Here is a 15,273-nt window from a genome sequence, read left to right as displayed (position 1 = left end):
GGGCGGGGGGAGGCTGCAGGCGGGGCGGTCCCCACAGGGACAGACGCGGAGCTCCAGGCGCACGGCACGGCAGCAAGGACGGACGCGGGGCCCCCACTGTCACCGAGACCCTGGGGAGGGGCGGGAGTCACACTTCCTGACCCCAGGGTGAGGACGAGCAGATCCCAAAGGGCCAGAGAGCAGGGTGGGCCCGCAGGCGCAGGTGTCCAGAGAGCGGCGTGTGCTCTCCGAGGCCCAGGAGCAAGTGTGGCGTCCACGTGAGTGACCCGCGCCCTCAGCAGGGAGCCCGTCCATGGGCTCGGCCCCGCCCCCGCGTCCCTCCTCCTGCACCCGCGGGAGACCACCACCCCCAGGGACGGGCCTCCATGTGCAGTCGCCACACTGGGCGTCCCCAGCCCACCCAGGGTCTGGCAGCGGGACCTTGCTTGGCTACTGCACGGCTGGCTCCAGCCCCAGAGACTCTGGACGCCCCTGAGACCCAGCCCCCCAACACCGTGCCCGCGGGAGCAGGTCGCACGGCAGCGCCCCGCCCTCTCGGAGGGGCCAGCAGGGGCGGCGGGCAGGGGCTGTGCCCGAGACAGCAGCCCCAATCCCTCCCGCGGCACGTCCATCCTCCAAGACACTGGCCCCTTCTGCCACCGGTCACTGCCCCGTCCGTGGTACAGACAGTCTGGGGACCCGCTGTCCTCACCCTCACTGGCCGCTGAAGTCACAGCCTGTCACGGCAGGGAAAAGGCTGGAATGCGTCAGATGCGTCTCTAGCCCGGCCTGCCATGTCACAGGGTCGTGAGTGTCCCCTCACGCAGACCGACCCGGCTCCCACTGCGGGGGCTGCGATCAGGGCTGCAGGCCGAGGACAGCGGCTGGACCGAAGCGGCTGGGCAGAGGACGCACGCTGCAGGCAGGGACACTCCCAAGCAGGCCGCCCCTGGCGCGTGGCCCTCTGCCTCGGTGAGGACCGTGACACCTGCAGCTTCGCAGACTGGTTTCGGCCGTGCACCTGCCCGGGAGGGAGCGCGGTGCCGGCTGCTCTGCCCGCGGCTCGTGAGCCGCCCGAGGCCTGGGAGCCGCCAGTGCGGACCGCCCGCGTGTGGACGGGACCGTGCTGGCGGCTTTTGAGGCGTCTTGCGGGGCAACGCTGCCCGCACACCGCTGCCCCCCACATTGGCCTTCCGACATGACGGGACTGAGCCCACCGACCCCCGGCTTCTCACGTCCACGGCCCTCACGAGCACGGAGCTGCGAGGGAGGAGCGCGCGATTCCCGGAGGCTCCGCGGTGTCCGCGGCTGCGGCCTGGTCCTCTCGCGGACACTGAGGACAGTCAGTTGCCGGGCACCGGGTCAGCGCGTCTCCACAGAGGACCAGCCCGGCACTGCCAGCGGCCTCGCCCTCATCCGTGGACGGCGGTGGGACAGGTCACGGTCCCTGGCCCCACACGGGACAAAGCCCACGCCACGGCGCGCATCGGCCCCGGGGCGTCCTCCGTTACTCACCGGCCCGACTCCGGCCTGGAGGATCCTCAGTCCCGACGACCTTTCCAGCTTGTCCTTGCCGTCAACTGAGGAGAGAGGGAGGACAGTGTCAGTTGGGGAGGTGATCATCCCCGGGCACCCCAGGCACTACCCCCCCCACTGGGAAGAGCCATGGGGTCGGCTCTGCCGCCTGACTCGATGGTCCTGCTGTGAGCAGACCTGGGGCAAGGCCACTGGGTGGGACACCTGGCGGGACACCCGTCCCCACCACCGGCCAAGGGCCAGCAGGCCAGCGTCCCTTCTGCTTCCCCTGCAAACGCGGCCGGGGCCAGGTGCGCCAGTGCAGGCTGAGACCCGGACATGGACGTGCCGTGCCAGCTACGAAGTCGGATGCAGGGACACTCGGGTGCTGACTGACTGCGCGCTCGCCGCCCCGCCCCGCCCCGCCCGGCTCACGCTCACAGCAGCCACACTGTGCGCAGTCGCCCGTGCGCTGCTGGCTGCCCTCCTGTCTGAGTCCCCGCCGGGAACACTGCGATGGCTCCTGACCGAGGGAGAGGAAGATGCTCAGAGAGTCGCCCACGTCAGACCATCGAGTCAGGCACCGCACGCCAACGGCCCGCACCTCGTCGGGAGGAAGTCGAGTCACAAAGCAACTGACCTCGCCTTTGCACTCTAGAAATATTCTTTTGGACGAAGCCCCTGCCCTTTTGAAAATGAAAACCAGAAAAACACAGGATTTCGCGGCAAGCGCCGAGGAGGAAGAATGCGTGGCTCGCTGCACGGAGACTGGTGCACTCGCCGCGGCCCACGCGCGTCCTCTGAGCGACCTTGAGCGGGTCGGAGGGGACCAGGCAGCGCCGGCTCTCCCCGCCCGGGCCTTTCCGCTGCCTCGTAGAGGGATTGCCCTCGAACAAACGAGCAGCGTTTTTCACACGTGGGTCGTCACCCGTGCCCCGGGGGACGAGGTGGACACAGCCCCCGGGGTTGGAGCAGCTGAGCAGGAGCTGCTTGAAGGTGCGGGGGGCGGGGCGGCCCCTGGAAACCCTGGAGGAGGAGACGCCCCTTCTAGCCACGGCGTCGGCAGCAGCGGCTCTAAGGCCCTGGGGATAAAGGAGTGTTTTACGGGATGGCGAGCCGCTTCGCTTGGGGTCGGGGGGACAGGAACTCTCAAGCAGCTGGGGAGCAGAAAGCACACAAAATGACTTTGAGAAAGAGCCCTTCATCGCCACAGAGCAGCAACAGGTGTTTCGGCCCAGGAACGACGACGCCAGCCCGACCACAGATCCGCGGAGAGCCAGGGGTCAGCGAGGCTCGGGGAAGGGCTGGGCGGGGGGCGCTCCAGGCTCGCCGGCCCCGCACAGTGAGGGCTGCAGGGTGGTACTTAAGGGGACAGGGGATGGGCCTGTGCTCCTGCAAAGCCTCATCCCACAGCAAGCGGTGGCCGATGACCCTGAAGACCATGCGTGCTCGTGTCCACCTCCACACCGAGGCCGGGCTGCCCTGCTCTGCCTGGACGCCCTTCGCGTCTGCCATCTGCATGGTGACGAGACGCGTCAGCAGAGCTTCCCCACCCACACCCCCGGGTCTCACAGAAACACGCACGGCCTTGCCCGGCTGGGGTCTCAGGCCCCGGCCAGTGTCCTTGCCCCAGGCCCTCGGGCAGGCCTTTCGCCCCAACGGAGGCAAACCGCCCACCCTCTCAGCTCGATGACGACGCGGTCATCCTCCAGGCCCCTGCTCCAGGCCCCCAGGAGAGCTGTGCAGGGCGATGCCCATGTCACGAGCAGCTGTGAGGCTGTCGGAGGCTGTGTGCGCCGCGCACGTCCAGGCCCAGCCCCTGCCCATGGCCGGTCGGTGCTTTATTGGACCCGGACGGCAGCTCGGCCCGCGTCCCCGCTCACGAGGAAGGTGCTGCTGTGTGCTCGCGGCTCTGAAAGGCCAGTCCCGGTCCCCAATGCCACTCGCTTGTCCGTGGACACTCTGTCCGCCTCCCAGAGGTCGGCCGTCAGCGGGAGGGACCCTCCCCGACCTGGCTCAGGCCCTCGGGCCAGGGCGTCCTCCCTGGGCTCAGCCCCATCTGCACCTCCACGCGAGCCAGCCCTCGGGCCTCGGCTTCCTGGCGTCTCTGAGGCACCTCCTGATGCGCATTTCCCGGAGCTCTGCTCCCCACCAGCTCCTTTGGGGGTAGCTGGACTGACCAAGGTGAACGGATCCTCTCCCTCCCTCTCACGCGCGCGCTCGCTCATTCATTCATTCAGAGCACCCTGGGTGTCAGGTGCTGGGCTGGGGTGACGCATGCCACAAGCCCTGGCTGAGCTGGCATCTCTGAGAACGTCTGCATCTGTCGTGACAGGGCTGTGGAGGGGACGTGTCTGGTGTCTCTCAGAAAGAAGGGCCGCCAGATGTGACCACATCACTCGAGAGGTGGCCTGGCCTTCGTCGGCACGGAAGGACCACCGTCGCTCAGAGTTTTTCTAGTAGAGTCTGGGAACCTCCTCCAGGGGTGCGTCACCTGCTCTGCAGGTGTGATGGGCTGGACAGGCAGGTGGCCCGTCACCGTCAACCTGGGTCACGGCCTTATGTCTGTCCTGTGGCAGTTCGCTCTGCAATGCCCAGTCCACCCTGCTGTCCTACAGACTCTCCACCCAGGAGACAGACAGGCCTTGCCGCCCGTCCAGGAGCCCGCGGGAGCCGTGCGAGGCGGCCTGCTGTGTGTCCCATGTCCCGTCCTCGCCCAGGCTCTCAGCGAGGACAGAGCGTTTGCCACCGTGCCTCACGGAAAGCCTCTCTGACGCCGTGGGCACCGTCTGTGGGATAATCCATCCTGGCCCTGTGCCAGGTGTCCCCACCTAAGGGCGGCTCACTGCAGGTCACGAGGAAGGCGCTCAGCACCACCGTGGAAGCCAGCGCCGGGCGCCCCGCCCTCCCGCGCCCCGCCGGAGCCGCCTCCGTGGAGAGGCCGGCGGCGTTCCGGTCACGCCGGCAAGTGCCTGCGGCAGCTGGAGCGGCCAGAGTGTGGGGGGCTGACAGCTGCTTCGCGACCTTCGCCCCGGCTCGGCGGCGACCCCCTCTCGATGGTAACCCCCTCTCGATGGTCTGCTCTTGCCTCGGTTTCGCTCGCTGGCGGCGCTGAGTGGAGTGCGTGGGGCCGCGTGCCCCGGACCGCGTGCCCCGCAGTGCGGTCATCCCTCCCGCGTCCACCGCGGGCACGGCTGCTCTCCCTCTGGCACTGCGGGGGGAGGGTCGCCGCGCACCTTTCGGCGGCCTTGCTTCTGACAGACGTTCTGTCCAACGCCGGCTCCGCGTCCTCATCACGCGGAGACCGGGAGAAGCTGCTTTAATGCAGGGAACGTTGCATAAAGCCCATTTTTATCTTCGCGGCAGACAAAAGGGTTTCCAAACACAAAAAAGTCCTTTAAAATTAAATTCACTAGATGAAGGATATGCAAATCACCTGGAGAAGCAGAACCCTACAATGTTCTCAAAATTCTGCAATAGCCCATTTAATTAGTATTTTAATTTATCAGAATAATTCCCTGCACTTGACGACGTATGCGGCATTCCATGTAATTAAGCACGCGGCTACGGCAGAGTGACCTGCCTCTCTCTCTAGCGCATTCTGCTAACGGGAAAGGACGTACAGAAGTCCCCTCTGTGATGAAGTCCCTCCGGGGACGCTCGGTGGCCGAGCTGTGCAGGAAGCAGGCAGAGGGGGAGCAGGGCGGCGTGAGGCAGGCTCAGGCGCCGGCCTCCCCTGGGCACGGGGGGCTCCCCGCTGGGTGGGGATCTGTGTCCGGACCTAGCTCCACCACGAGGTCGTGCGTCCACCGCCATTTCTACCCCGCACACTCTGCCAGGGCCTCCCGCTGCCGAGGAAGGCGACAGCCAGCTGTGTTGGTAGGTAAGTGTGCGTTTGCTCGCCTGTGTTGGTAGGTAAGTGTGCGTTTGCTCACCTGTGAGTAAAATACATCATTTTATCATATATGCATCCCCCAGGTTCTGGAAAGGGTCTCTGAAGCCAACTCACGAAGACATTCTCTTAAAATTATACACATTTGCTCGTGAATTTGTAATTGAAAGTATCAGCCTCTTACACTTACACATGAGATATCAGACAGGCACCAGGGAACACGTATAAAGCGCGTGTGGTCACGAGGAATGGCGAGACAGCAGGCGCCCGCAACCTGACTCCGAGAGGCCGCGACGTGTGTGGCCGCACAGCCCCGCCCCCCGGCACACGGAGCGACCTCCCCCCAGCGAACGCGCAGAGGCCACCGCTGGTGCCTTGCTGTCCTGCGTCCGGTGCTGCTGGGCCCGGGGGGGGGCGGGGGTTGGCCGGCGGGGAGGGGCACAGAGCGCTCGCAGTGTTCACGGTCGGGTCCGCCGTCCCACCCGGGTGCGTTGTGAGGTGCCCCCGAACGGTCGCAGCGGTGGCATCGCAGGCCGCCGACTGCAGGTCACCGCGACGCGTGTGACAGAGGTGGGAACCCCGTGGCCGTGCCAGCGGCAGCAGGGACAGGAAGTAGCGGGGAGGCTGCGCTGATCAGCGTCATGCGGGAGCCACACGCCTTCCGATGACGGACGCAGCCCCAAGCACAGCGAGTGAGGACGCCGGACACGCGGCTCTTCGTGCCCTTTACTCTACGTCTAGAACCAGCCCACGTCCACGCCCAGGTCGTTGCCCCAGTTGGCAAATCTGTTTTCAGTTGGAACTTCTGTTCGCTTACATTTACTGCGTTTTTTGACATATTTATTTCCAGCGTCCGATGTTGTCTCTAGGCCTGAGAGTTACAAACTCTACCTCTATTTTTAGTGATCGCCCAAAGATTTTAATATTCGCATGTAACCAACTCTCACGTTAATAAATAGCTATTCTCTTAACATTTACGAAGACCTGAGAACACTTTATCCCCAGACACCTTCGTCTGATTTAAGGGCGGTCGTTTTCGCGGCCACTGCCGTGCTCCGTCTTGCCTGCAGCCCCCGGCACGCGATGGTTTCAGACGGTGTGTTTATTTCGGTTCATTCCTGCATCTCGGGTCTGTCTTACGGCGTTATCGTCTTTCCTCTGCAGTAACACTTTTAGAATTAACTCAAATCAGAATCTACTAGTGATAAACTCGTTTTTTAAAGACTATCTTTGTTCGACTCCTATTCTTATTTTTGTAAGCCCTCATTTTTGAAAGGCATTCTCTCTCGGCACACTTCTAGGCGGACGGCCATCCCCCCTCACTAATATGAAATTCCTCTCCTGTCCGGCTTCATTCTGGCTGTGGAAAAATCAGCCATGAGTCAAATTCTCACTCCATTTTGGAGAGCTTGTCTTTTCTACTTGGCGGCTTTCAAGATTCTCTCGTTGTCTTGGATGTTCTGCCGTTTCACTGTAATGAGTCTAGATGAAAAATTGTTTTCACTCCTACAGACTTCTCGAATCTGAGGCCTGGTGTCTTCCGTCAGTGACAAAACATTCTCAGCCATTGTTTCTCCAAATATCGCCTCTCGACCACTCGAGCTCTCTGTCTGGATCCATTAAACGTTTATAAGACTTTCTTCCTTTGTCTTCAAGGACTCCTGACTTTTTTGACTTCATATTTTCCATTTCTTTCTCTCTCTCTAGGCTGCATTCTGGGTAATTTCTTCAGTTCTATCTTTTAGTTCACTAATTCCTTCTTCCATGATTTCTAATCTGTCTTTAAACTCAACTCTTGAGTTTAAAAATTTTTATATTCCTGCATTTAAAAAATTCTATCGTTTTAAAATTTTGGGGGTCATTTTTAAGGCTCTTAATCTTCGGGTCATATTTTATCTCCCTCTATTATACCTTTAAACATATAAAAATACTCAAACGTGTGTCTACGTCTGTGTGTCACACCGTCTGAGCTTTATTTCGTGCACTCTTTCATCCGACCTCGGCTCACGGCACCTTGTTCCCATCACGTTCTGAACTTTTTGCCGAGCCCTCCTGTTTCCTGGGTTTTAATGGTGGGGACCCTCTCAGAACAGAGAACAGGTGGTTCCTTCCTCCACGTACCTGGCAGCCCTACCATTTTAAACCAAATCCCTTGCGTGGGAGTTTAGGGGCCGCACGGTGCTGTGCGTGTAGATGGCCATGCCTGGGGCCAACCCCCTCCCCCGCCCGCCCCCGCCCCACGGCTAGTGCTGAACGGGGACTTCCCACCCTCCGGTCAAACGGTGGGGCCGCCATCAGTCTGCTGTTATCCTGGGGTGCTGCCAGGTGCACATGGCAGATCTTCCGTCCGCCTTGCCCGGCCGGGTCCGCCCTGGGCCTTGCTTCCTGCCCTCCACAGTCTGTAAGGTTGTACATGCTGAAGTTCACGTTCACCCTGGTTCGGAAAATACGTTCTCGATAAAGGTCAACATCAGCGTCCACTTGGGTTCCTGCTTTCACTGAGTTTGGGGTCTCCAAGCATCCGACATGGCCGGCGCTCGCTATGTTTACAGTTGTATCTCTGCATCTTCATACTGCAGCATTTTTGGCTATTTTCCGAATGAGGGTTAGTTCCAGTGTCTGGTTTTCCCCATGCGCTGAGGGAGACAGGGAACCCTGAGGCACCCTCTGAGAAGCCCCCAACCCATCCTCAGCCACTCTGTGCTTATGGGAGGATAACTAATTTAACGTAGGTTTGAGCAAAATAAACACGGCAAGATAAACGTGGTGTGTAAAGCATTAAATAATCTAGTGATTTTATGTTATACTAAACATAACCATAAATTAATGTGTGTATAAACCATTAGCTCATTCGACGTCTTAACCTGCTTGAGGATCTCCCGTTTACCTGTGAAAGAGAAACGCCAGATGCTGCCTTTGCTCGGGAACCATAAATTAATGTGTGTATAAACCATTAGCTCACTCGACGTCTTTATGCTGGAGGATCTCCCGTTTACCTCTGAAAGAGAAACACCAGACGCTGCCTTTGCTCGGGGCCTGGGGGTGGACGCTCCTCGTCCCACACGCTGGCTCCCGTTGGTGAACAGAGGCTGAGGATGCTGGAGCGATGGGAGGGGCCTCGTGGGTGCTGCCGCATCTGCGTCCCGCGGGTGCTGGTGCTCCCCTCCCGGACACCCGACTCTGCGTGTGGCGGGCCCCAGAAGCAGGCACAGCTCCCGAGGACCTCGAGGCTGTCCACGCTCACCGCCCGACGCTGCGCAGACCCGAGGCCGGCTGGGCCTGGCTGCTCGGCGCCCTGAGCTGGGCGCATTTGCCTGGGTGTCGGCCGCCCACCGGCTGTTCTTCGCGAGGCCCTGGACGGCGGGGAAGGCGCTGCGCAGTCCAGCCCACGGGGGAGCACAGGGCCCGAAAGGCCTCGGCCCCTTGGAGACCAAGGGTCACCTCGGGGCCCCAGGGAAGGTCCTTTAGCCTGTTTTTCAGCTGTAGGAGTGATAAACGGGCCTTTGATCACTGGGTCCCCCACAAAGTCTCCGGATGTGGCTTCAGTGACAACGCGGCTCTGCTAAGAGGTAGTAATGGTGACAGGCTGGTAAAGCTCACGTCGGCTTCAATTTCCAAGTCATTTTTCAAATTATTTTAATTAGATATTGTTTCAATCTCACTTACATTAATTGAATATCTGATATCAACATTTCAGTTTTCAATTTGTTCAAATGATTTTTTTCCCAGTCTGCCTGGTTGCCTGGAGTAATTTAAACTACAATGTTTATCTTCAGCCATTTTCAGTGCATGGGTCTTGGCCAGCTGCTGTGTCCAAGAAAAGTGACAGGAAGGGGGGCTTTGGTGCCCAGGAGAGATGGAAATTTGCGTCCTTATCATTTATCTCTAGACAGTAAGTAAGCAGGTGGAGCTAAGGCTCGGCGCTCGTAATAATAAGATTTTACACCAATTTCACTATGTAATTGGCTTTCCCAATGCAAATTTCAGTGACATCTCATGAAGGCTTTTTTTTTTTTTTTTAAATTAAAAGACATCTGAATAAGTAACTATACTCCCTCATCAACACATTTTCTGTCAATTTTCAGCGATGAGACATTGAACCTGCCCGCAAAGGTCCTTTCTCTCCCATGCACACTACCACAGTCTCAGGTTCTGAATTTTCTCATACTTCTTCTTTTCAGATGCGCACAGATTCTGGTAAAGAGACGCCTTTTACAAAGGCGAACATGAAGTTAAATTCGGCCTCCACATCGCAGAATGTGGGGTGAGTTAGGTGCCCTCGAGTGCCCTTCTGAGGCTGGAGAATTAGTTTTATCCTTGAAGTTGGTAATTAGAAGCATGTAGATCCAAATTCAGAACTTAAGACAGCGAATTTATTCTCCAAGTCATTTGAGAGCAATATAAAATATTCAATATAAAACCAAACTAAAACATTATCTACGTGGCAAAGATAAATAAAAGAACTAGGAAGGAAGCCCAAAATATGATGATAAATAAAAAATACATGTAGTTATGACAGTGAATGTAAATAGGTTAAATCGTCCTTTTAAGACAAACTCACTTAGGTCAAACTGTACGCTGTCTATAAGAAATGCATCGAAAACAAAGCAGTTCGGAAAGATTAAAAATTCTAAGGGTAGGGAAAAAAATGAGGTAAATATAAACAGAAATAAGGGAAGGGTGATGGTATTAATATTATGACAATATACAATTTTAAGTTATTTTTAAAGTGAAATATCATAATTGTACATAAATGTTAAAAAATCTGAAATGACAGTATAACATTCATGAGCTAGTATGTACCAAGAAACAAAAGAAGTCAGTGAAATTAATAAAGAAGAAACGACATGTTGCTCATGGCGGGACAGACAGAAAACCTTGATGGCAGCCAACATTTACTGTCACTGAGCTCCGGGACCTGTGCCCGCCACGGTAACTGCCTCCCAGGATGCCTCGCGACGCCTCGGGGATGGGCACTTTCAACCGTCCCGCTGTGCTAACCAGGAGGGCTGAGTTTTGTGGTCACACGGCCTATGTCAAATCGGATTTGAGATTAGTCTCCCTAACCCACGTGGGGGACGTTTAGAGAATCTTATGACCTAATTAATAAAGATAATTCAGAAGCAATTGATCAAACTCTAGAAGGAAAAATATAACTGATCTGATATTTGGCCTCAAAGAAAGCCTTTATGATTTCCTAGTGTAAAACTTATAAAGTAATCATAATCAAATAAAATTAGAAACTAAAACCACAGAAAACAAAACTCTCCAATCAGCTGGGCATTAAAAAACACTCTTCAATAACTCTCAGGTTAAGGAGAAATCCGAACCACGAGCACGGAGCGATACCAGACGGTGAATCCGGTGAATCCCTAGGGCCGGAGCGCCCGCCCCGCCCGCCTCTGGAGGCCGACGCGCTCCTGCCCACGCCGGAAAAGGGGCGACAAAGAACGAGGCGTTCAAGAGACGGAGTCAGAAGGGAAACAGCTAAAACTCACGGAAGGGATCAGAAATGCATCACAAAAACATACATTAATAAACTACAAAAGAGAAACACGATCGATGAATAGATCTAAGAGCTCGGTATTAGGGGAAAAAATACATAAACTCGTAGTAGAAGTCCAAGAAAGAAAAAAATAAGACACCTCAGATACCGAAAGTAACCAAATAGTGATGAAAGAAACATCACCACAGACAGTGGAAATCCAAGCGTTTTTATATGTACCACTCACATATAAAAATCGGAACTCTAGAGAACTGAACTACGACGGTGGAGACTATGAGTTACTGGACTGGCGAAGAATGAAGGGTGCACTCTGAACAGAAGAAATGGAAAAGATCGTCAAAGAAACGTCCTTCGAGCAGAGGGCGAGGCCCAGATGGTGACGGCAAAGTTCGTTCCGAACTTCAAGGCGTGAACGTCCCCGCGTCAGCCCCACGTGGGCTGGAGCCAAGCGCGGGCGCCCGTGGAGGTGAGCGAGGCCAGGGCCTGGCCCTCGGTGACCGGGACGCGTTGGCGGCCGCTGCCGGGTCCTCGGCCGCCAGGGGCCCTGCGTCCGGCACCGAGGGGGCTGTGCTGGGCGGCCCTGCCTTCGAACGTGCCGTTCTAGACAGTGCGAGCGCCGACGTGTTTGGAACGTCTAAAGCCACGGGAGAGGTTAACGGGGGAGAAAGCCTGGGGGGCCTTGGGTTTGGCGATGACTTTTTACATTTAACACCAAAAGCGTAATCTATAAACGTGAAAGTCGATAAATGAGACTTTGTTCAAATTAAAAGCTTCTGTTCTGCAAAAGACATTAAGAGACTAACGAGAAAGCCGCAGACTGGGAGAAAATTTCTGCAAAACACGTCTGAGGAAGGACGATGTCCAAACACGCAAAATCTCTCAGTACTTGATAATACGGAAACAAACAATTAAAAAATTGGCCGAAGACCTTAACGGACACCTCGCCAAGATAGATAGAGGCAAACGCGCGCATGGAAAGATGCTTCGCACATGTCGTCAGGGACACGCAAACAAGAACAATGAGACAGCACCGCGCCCCCGTCGGAACAGCCAAAATCCGAACACGGACACCACCGAGTGCTGGCGAGGACGCGGGGCCGCAGCAGCCGCTCTGGAGGACAGTGTGGCGGCTTCATGCAGAGCTAAGCATGCTCTCACCCTGCGACCCCCCAATCATGCGCCCCAGCGTCTCCCCAAAGCCTGCACATGGACGGTCACGGCGGCTCCACTCACAGCTGCTAAGGCTGGGAAGTGACCAAGGCGTCCTTCAGCAAGGGACGGATGGACCCACTGGTCCTCCAGAGAGCGGAGCGTCTCTCAGCACGCAGAATGAATGAGCCAACGAGCCGAGGAAGGACACGGAGGGAACTGAGCTGCACACTCATAAGTGACAGAAGTCCATCTGAAGAGGCTACGTGTCACGATTCCAACCATATGACGCTCTGGAGAAGGCCAGACGGTGGAGACGGTGAGCGGGTCAGTGGCGGCCAGGGGTCGGGGGAGGGGGAGGAGCGGGCGGAGCACAGGGTGTTCAGGGCGTGAAACTACAGACACACGTCACCGTCCAGTAATGAAACCCGCAGGACGTCCACAGCGAGAGTGGACCTGAGGGTAAACCCTGGACCCGGCCAATACGAGGTGTCGGTGGGCGCGTCAAGCCCAACGCACGTGCCCCTTGATGTCATATGTCAATCAGGCGACCTGTGGGGGAAGAGGGTGCGTGGAATGACCTCTATCTTCTGCTCCATTTTCTGAAAGTGTAAAACGGCTCTAAAAAGAACACCTATTAGAAACACATATGAGCGATGCTTAGAAGTCGGTTTTCTCGGAGGTGCAGAAACTCGAATGCCCTGGGACTCGAGCAAAAGGCACCGCATACGAAGCTGGTGACCGCGGTGGGATCTTCAGGGGGTCTGAAGGCCGGTCAGTTACCCGACTCGGCTCACGGGGGTCCTGGGTCTCACATCTCGATATGGGGTTTTAATTTTTAAGAACGAGGAGACAGAGGCAAAGGAGGAAGGTGATCCACAGGTGGGCAGAGCTGGCTGGCGCCTCCCCACTGAGCCAGGGGCCCTGCACTGTGTCCCGACACGTGGCAGAGAAGAAAAGGGACATCGGACTCAGTCCTCGGTACTGGGGCCAGCGGTGGGCCAGTCAACCACCTCCGCACAGCCGGGGGCACATGACAGTGGCGGAGGGAGCACGCGTCTGGGCCTCGCACCCGCTGCTCAGCACTGGCTTTAAGAGGCGAGGACTCTCGTAGTCGGGGACAAGCCAGCACGCGTGGCTTTCCTCCCACGGCGCCCTCAGTGCGAGCTCCTCCAGGGAGCAGCTTGGCTGACATCAGGGTCCTCCCCCAACCCCGAGAGGAGTGTCCTCCCTGTGAGATTCAGCCGAGCGTGTGTTTCGGTGCAGGTGTTCGGTGCAGGTGTTCGGTGCAGGTGTTTGGTGCAGGTGTTTGGTGCAGGTGTTTCGGTGCAGGTGTTCGGTGCAGGTGTTCGGTGCAGGTGAACAGGGTCTGGGGTCTCCATCTTTGGGGACTCTGCAGCACATGTCATGGCAGTTGCATTTTTCTAGCCCCAACTACAAGAATCGGCTGAGTCGCCAGCAGCAGGTGTTTGGTGCAGGTGTTTCGGTGCAGGTGTACGGGGTCTGGGGTCTCCATCTTTCTCTGGACTCTGCAGCACATGTCACGGCAGTTGCATTTTTCTAGCCCCAACTGTGAGAATCGGCTGAGTCGCCAGGAGCTTCTCCACGGGCCGGTGTGGGACAGCAAGCCCGGGGCACTGGGCCAGACTGAGCCGCCGGCGTGCAGACAAGCTCACTGTTCAGAAGACGGGAGTGTGCGACATTCAACCTCACGTAGTTGGACGAAGCGCAGAGAATACCTGCATCTCTCCACGGGTGTCAGCTGGTCCAAACCGGGGCCAGGAACCAACCTTCGAAGATTGTGCACGAACGGTTCGGGGCAAAGTCACCGACTGTCAGGCCTCCAAGGGCCTTGCCTGCGTCTCCTCCCGTAAGACACAAAACCCCAGAAACTCGGAGAGGCTGTCACTCGCGCAAGCGGCCCTGGCGGGCAGAATTCCTGATCCAAAAGCCAGGAGGGGATTTCAAAGGGCACCGTGAAATCTCTGCGTTCGGGCGAAGAGAAGCCATTGCTCTGACCTGGGGACCCCGCGTGCCAGCAGGGCCTCCGACCGTTCCCAGGGACCGGCTCACAGAGGCCCCGGGTGTGGTCCAGCGTCAGAGCTGGTGACCTGACGGACAGCAGCAGACCTTGCTGCTCCCGTGACGGTGATTTCTCGAGCCCCAAAGGGGATGGGGAGGCGCCCGGCCCGCCCTGCCTGCTGGGGACGAGCCCTCTGCGTGAGCAGCTCGGACTTGCCCGCTCCAGCGTGGCGCCCGCTGCAGCTCGCGAGACCTTCACACTCCCTCTAGGGGATGGAGACTTGGCAGCAGAGTCCACCTGGGCCAACGCAGCAGCGGCCGGGACGCGGGGACGAGGGTCGTGTCCGGGGTGTGGGGTGGGATCGGGTGGCCTCGCCGTGGCTCGTCCTCCCGCTCCGTTTGCCCACGTTCTAAAAGATTCACAGTGTACAGTGTGCTAAATGACGGAGCTTAAAGCAGGGTCCGCTTTATTAATATTTGATCACAAAGGCAGCATAATCCAGTGTCCCCCGTGGCTGCTCCGGGCCTTGCCGCGTTGGGAGGCGGGGCCCACCGGGGCTCTCCACCTGCTGCTTCTCTGCGGTTGGAACCCCCGCCCCCCAGAGCCTGTGGGCAGGTTGCTGGGCCACACGCACAGCCACTCGGGGGAGAGGCTTCCGGCCCCCCGCTGAGCCCCGAGGGGAGCCCGCAGAGGGCACAGCCAGCCTCCGGGGCAGGGGGTGCCGGGGGCCCTTCCTTTTCCTGCTTCTCTTTCTGACCGACATGGGCCCAAACGCCTCCCCGCAGGGCCCCTTGTGAAGGGGACCGTGGAGCAGGGGGCTGGGCACCTCCCCGAAGAGGCCTCCACTCCCGGGGGAGGGGCGATTCGTGGGCAAGATGAATGTTTTCATGGGAATATTAAAGGTCATTTTCTTGCCCCAAATATCTGATTGGCTTCCTGTGTCTGGAGATTTGTTTTTTGGCCAGAGGCAGAAGCAGGCTCCCACGACGTGAGCCAAGACGCTTATCGATGAGAATCCTGAGCCATACGAGGCGTGTGGGGTGAGGGGCGAGGCGTCCGGGGGGACGGGTCGCATAGTAACCAGCGCCCCTTCCTGCGAAGCGGGGTCCGGAGAGAGTTTCGGCTTTGCCCAGAAGGGCATGCAAGTGTGGGGTCCGCGCAGGACTGCCGGGAAACAGCAGTGGGCGGCTCTCTGCGCTCCCACACGCT

At 58.0% G+C, this 15,273-nt stretch overlaps 1 protein-coding gene across 1 annotated transcript in view; it reads right to left on the bottom strand.

The window, feature by feature from the left end:
• PTPRN2 (protein tyrosine phosphatase, receptor type N2) overlaps positions 1-15,273 on the bottom strand; it is a 299,480-nt gene that overhangs the window by 138,051 nt on the left and 146,156 nt on the right. The window contains exon 11 of the mRNA XM_025044908.1: positions 1,495-1,559. Coding sequence (XP_024900676.1) covers positions 1,495-1,559 — 65 coding nt within the window. The remainder of the gene's footprint in view (positions 1-1,494; positions 1,560-15,273) is intronic.

Source organism: Pteropus alecto, unplaced genomic scaffold (assembly GCF_000325575.1).
Source record: "Pteropus alecto unplaced genomic scaffold, ASM32557v1 scaffold320, whole genome shotgun sequence".
Lineage (NCBI taxonomy): Eukaryota > Metazoa > Chordata > Mammalia > Chiroptera > Pteropodidae > Pteropus > Pteropus alecto.
Note: the sequence above shows the minus strand (reverse complement) of the source record. Positions and strands in the feature narration are given on the sequence as shown.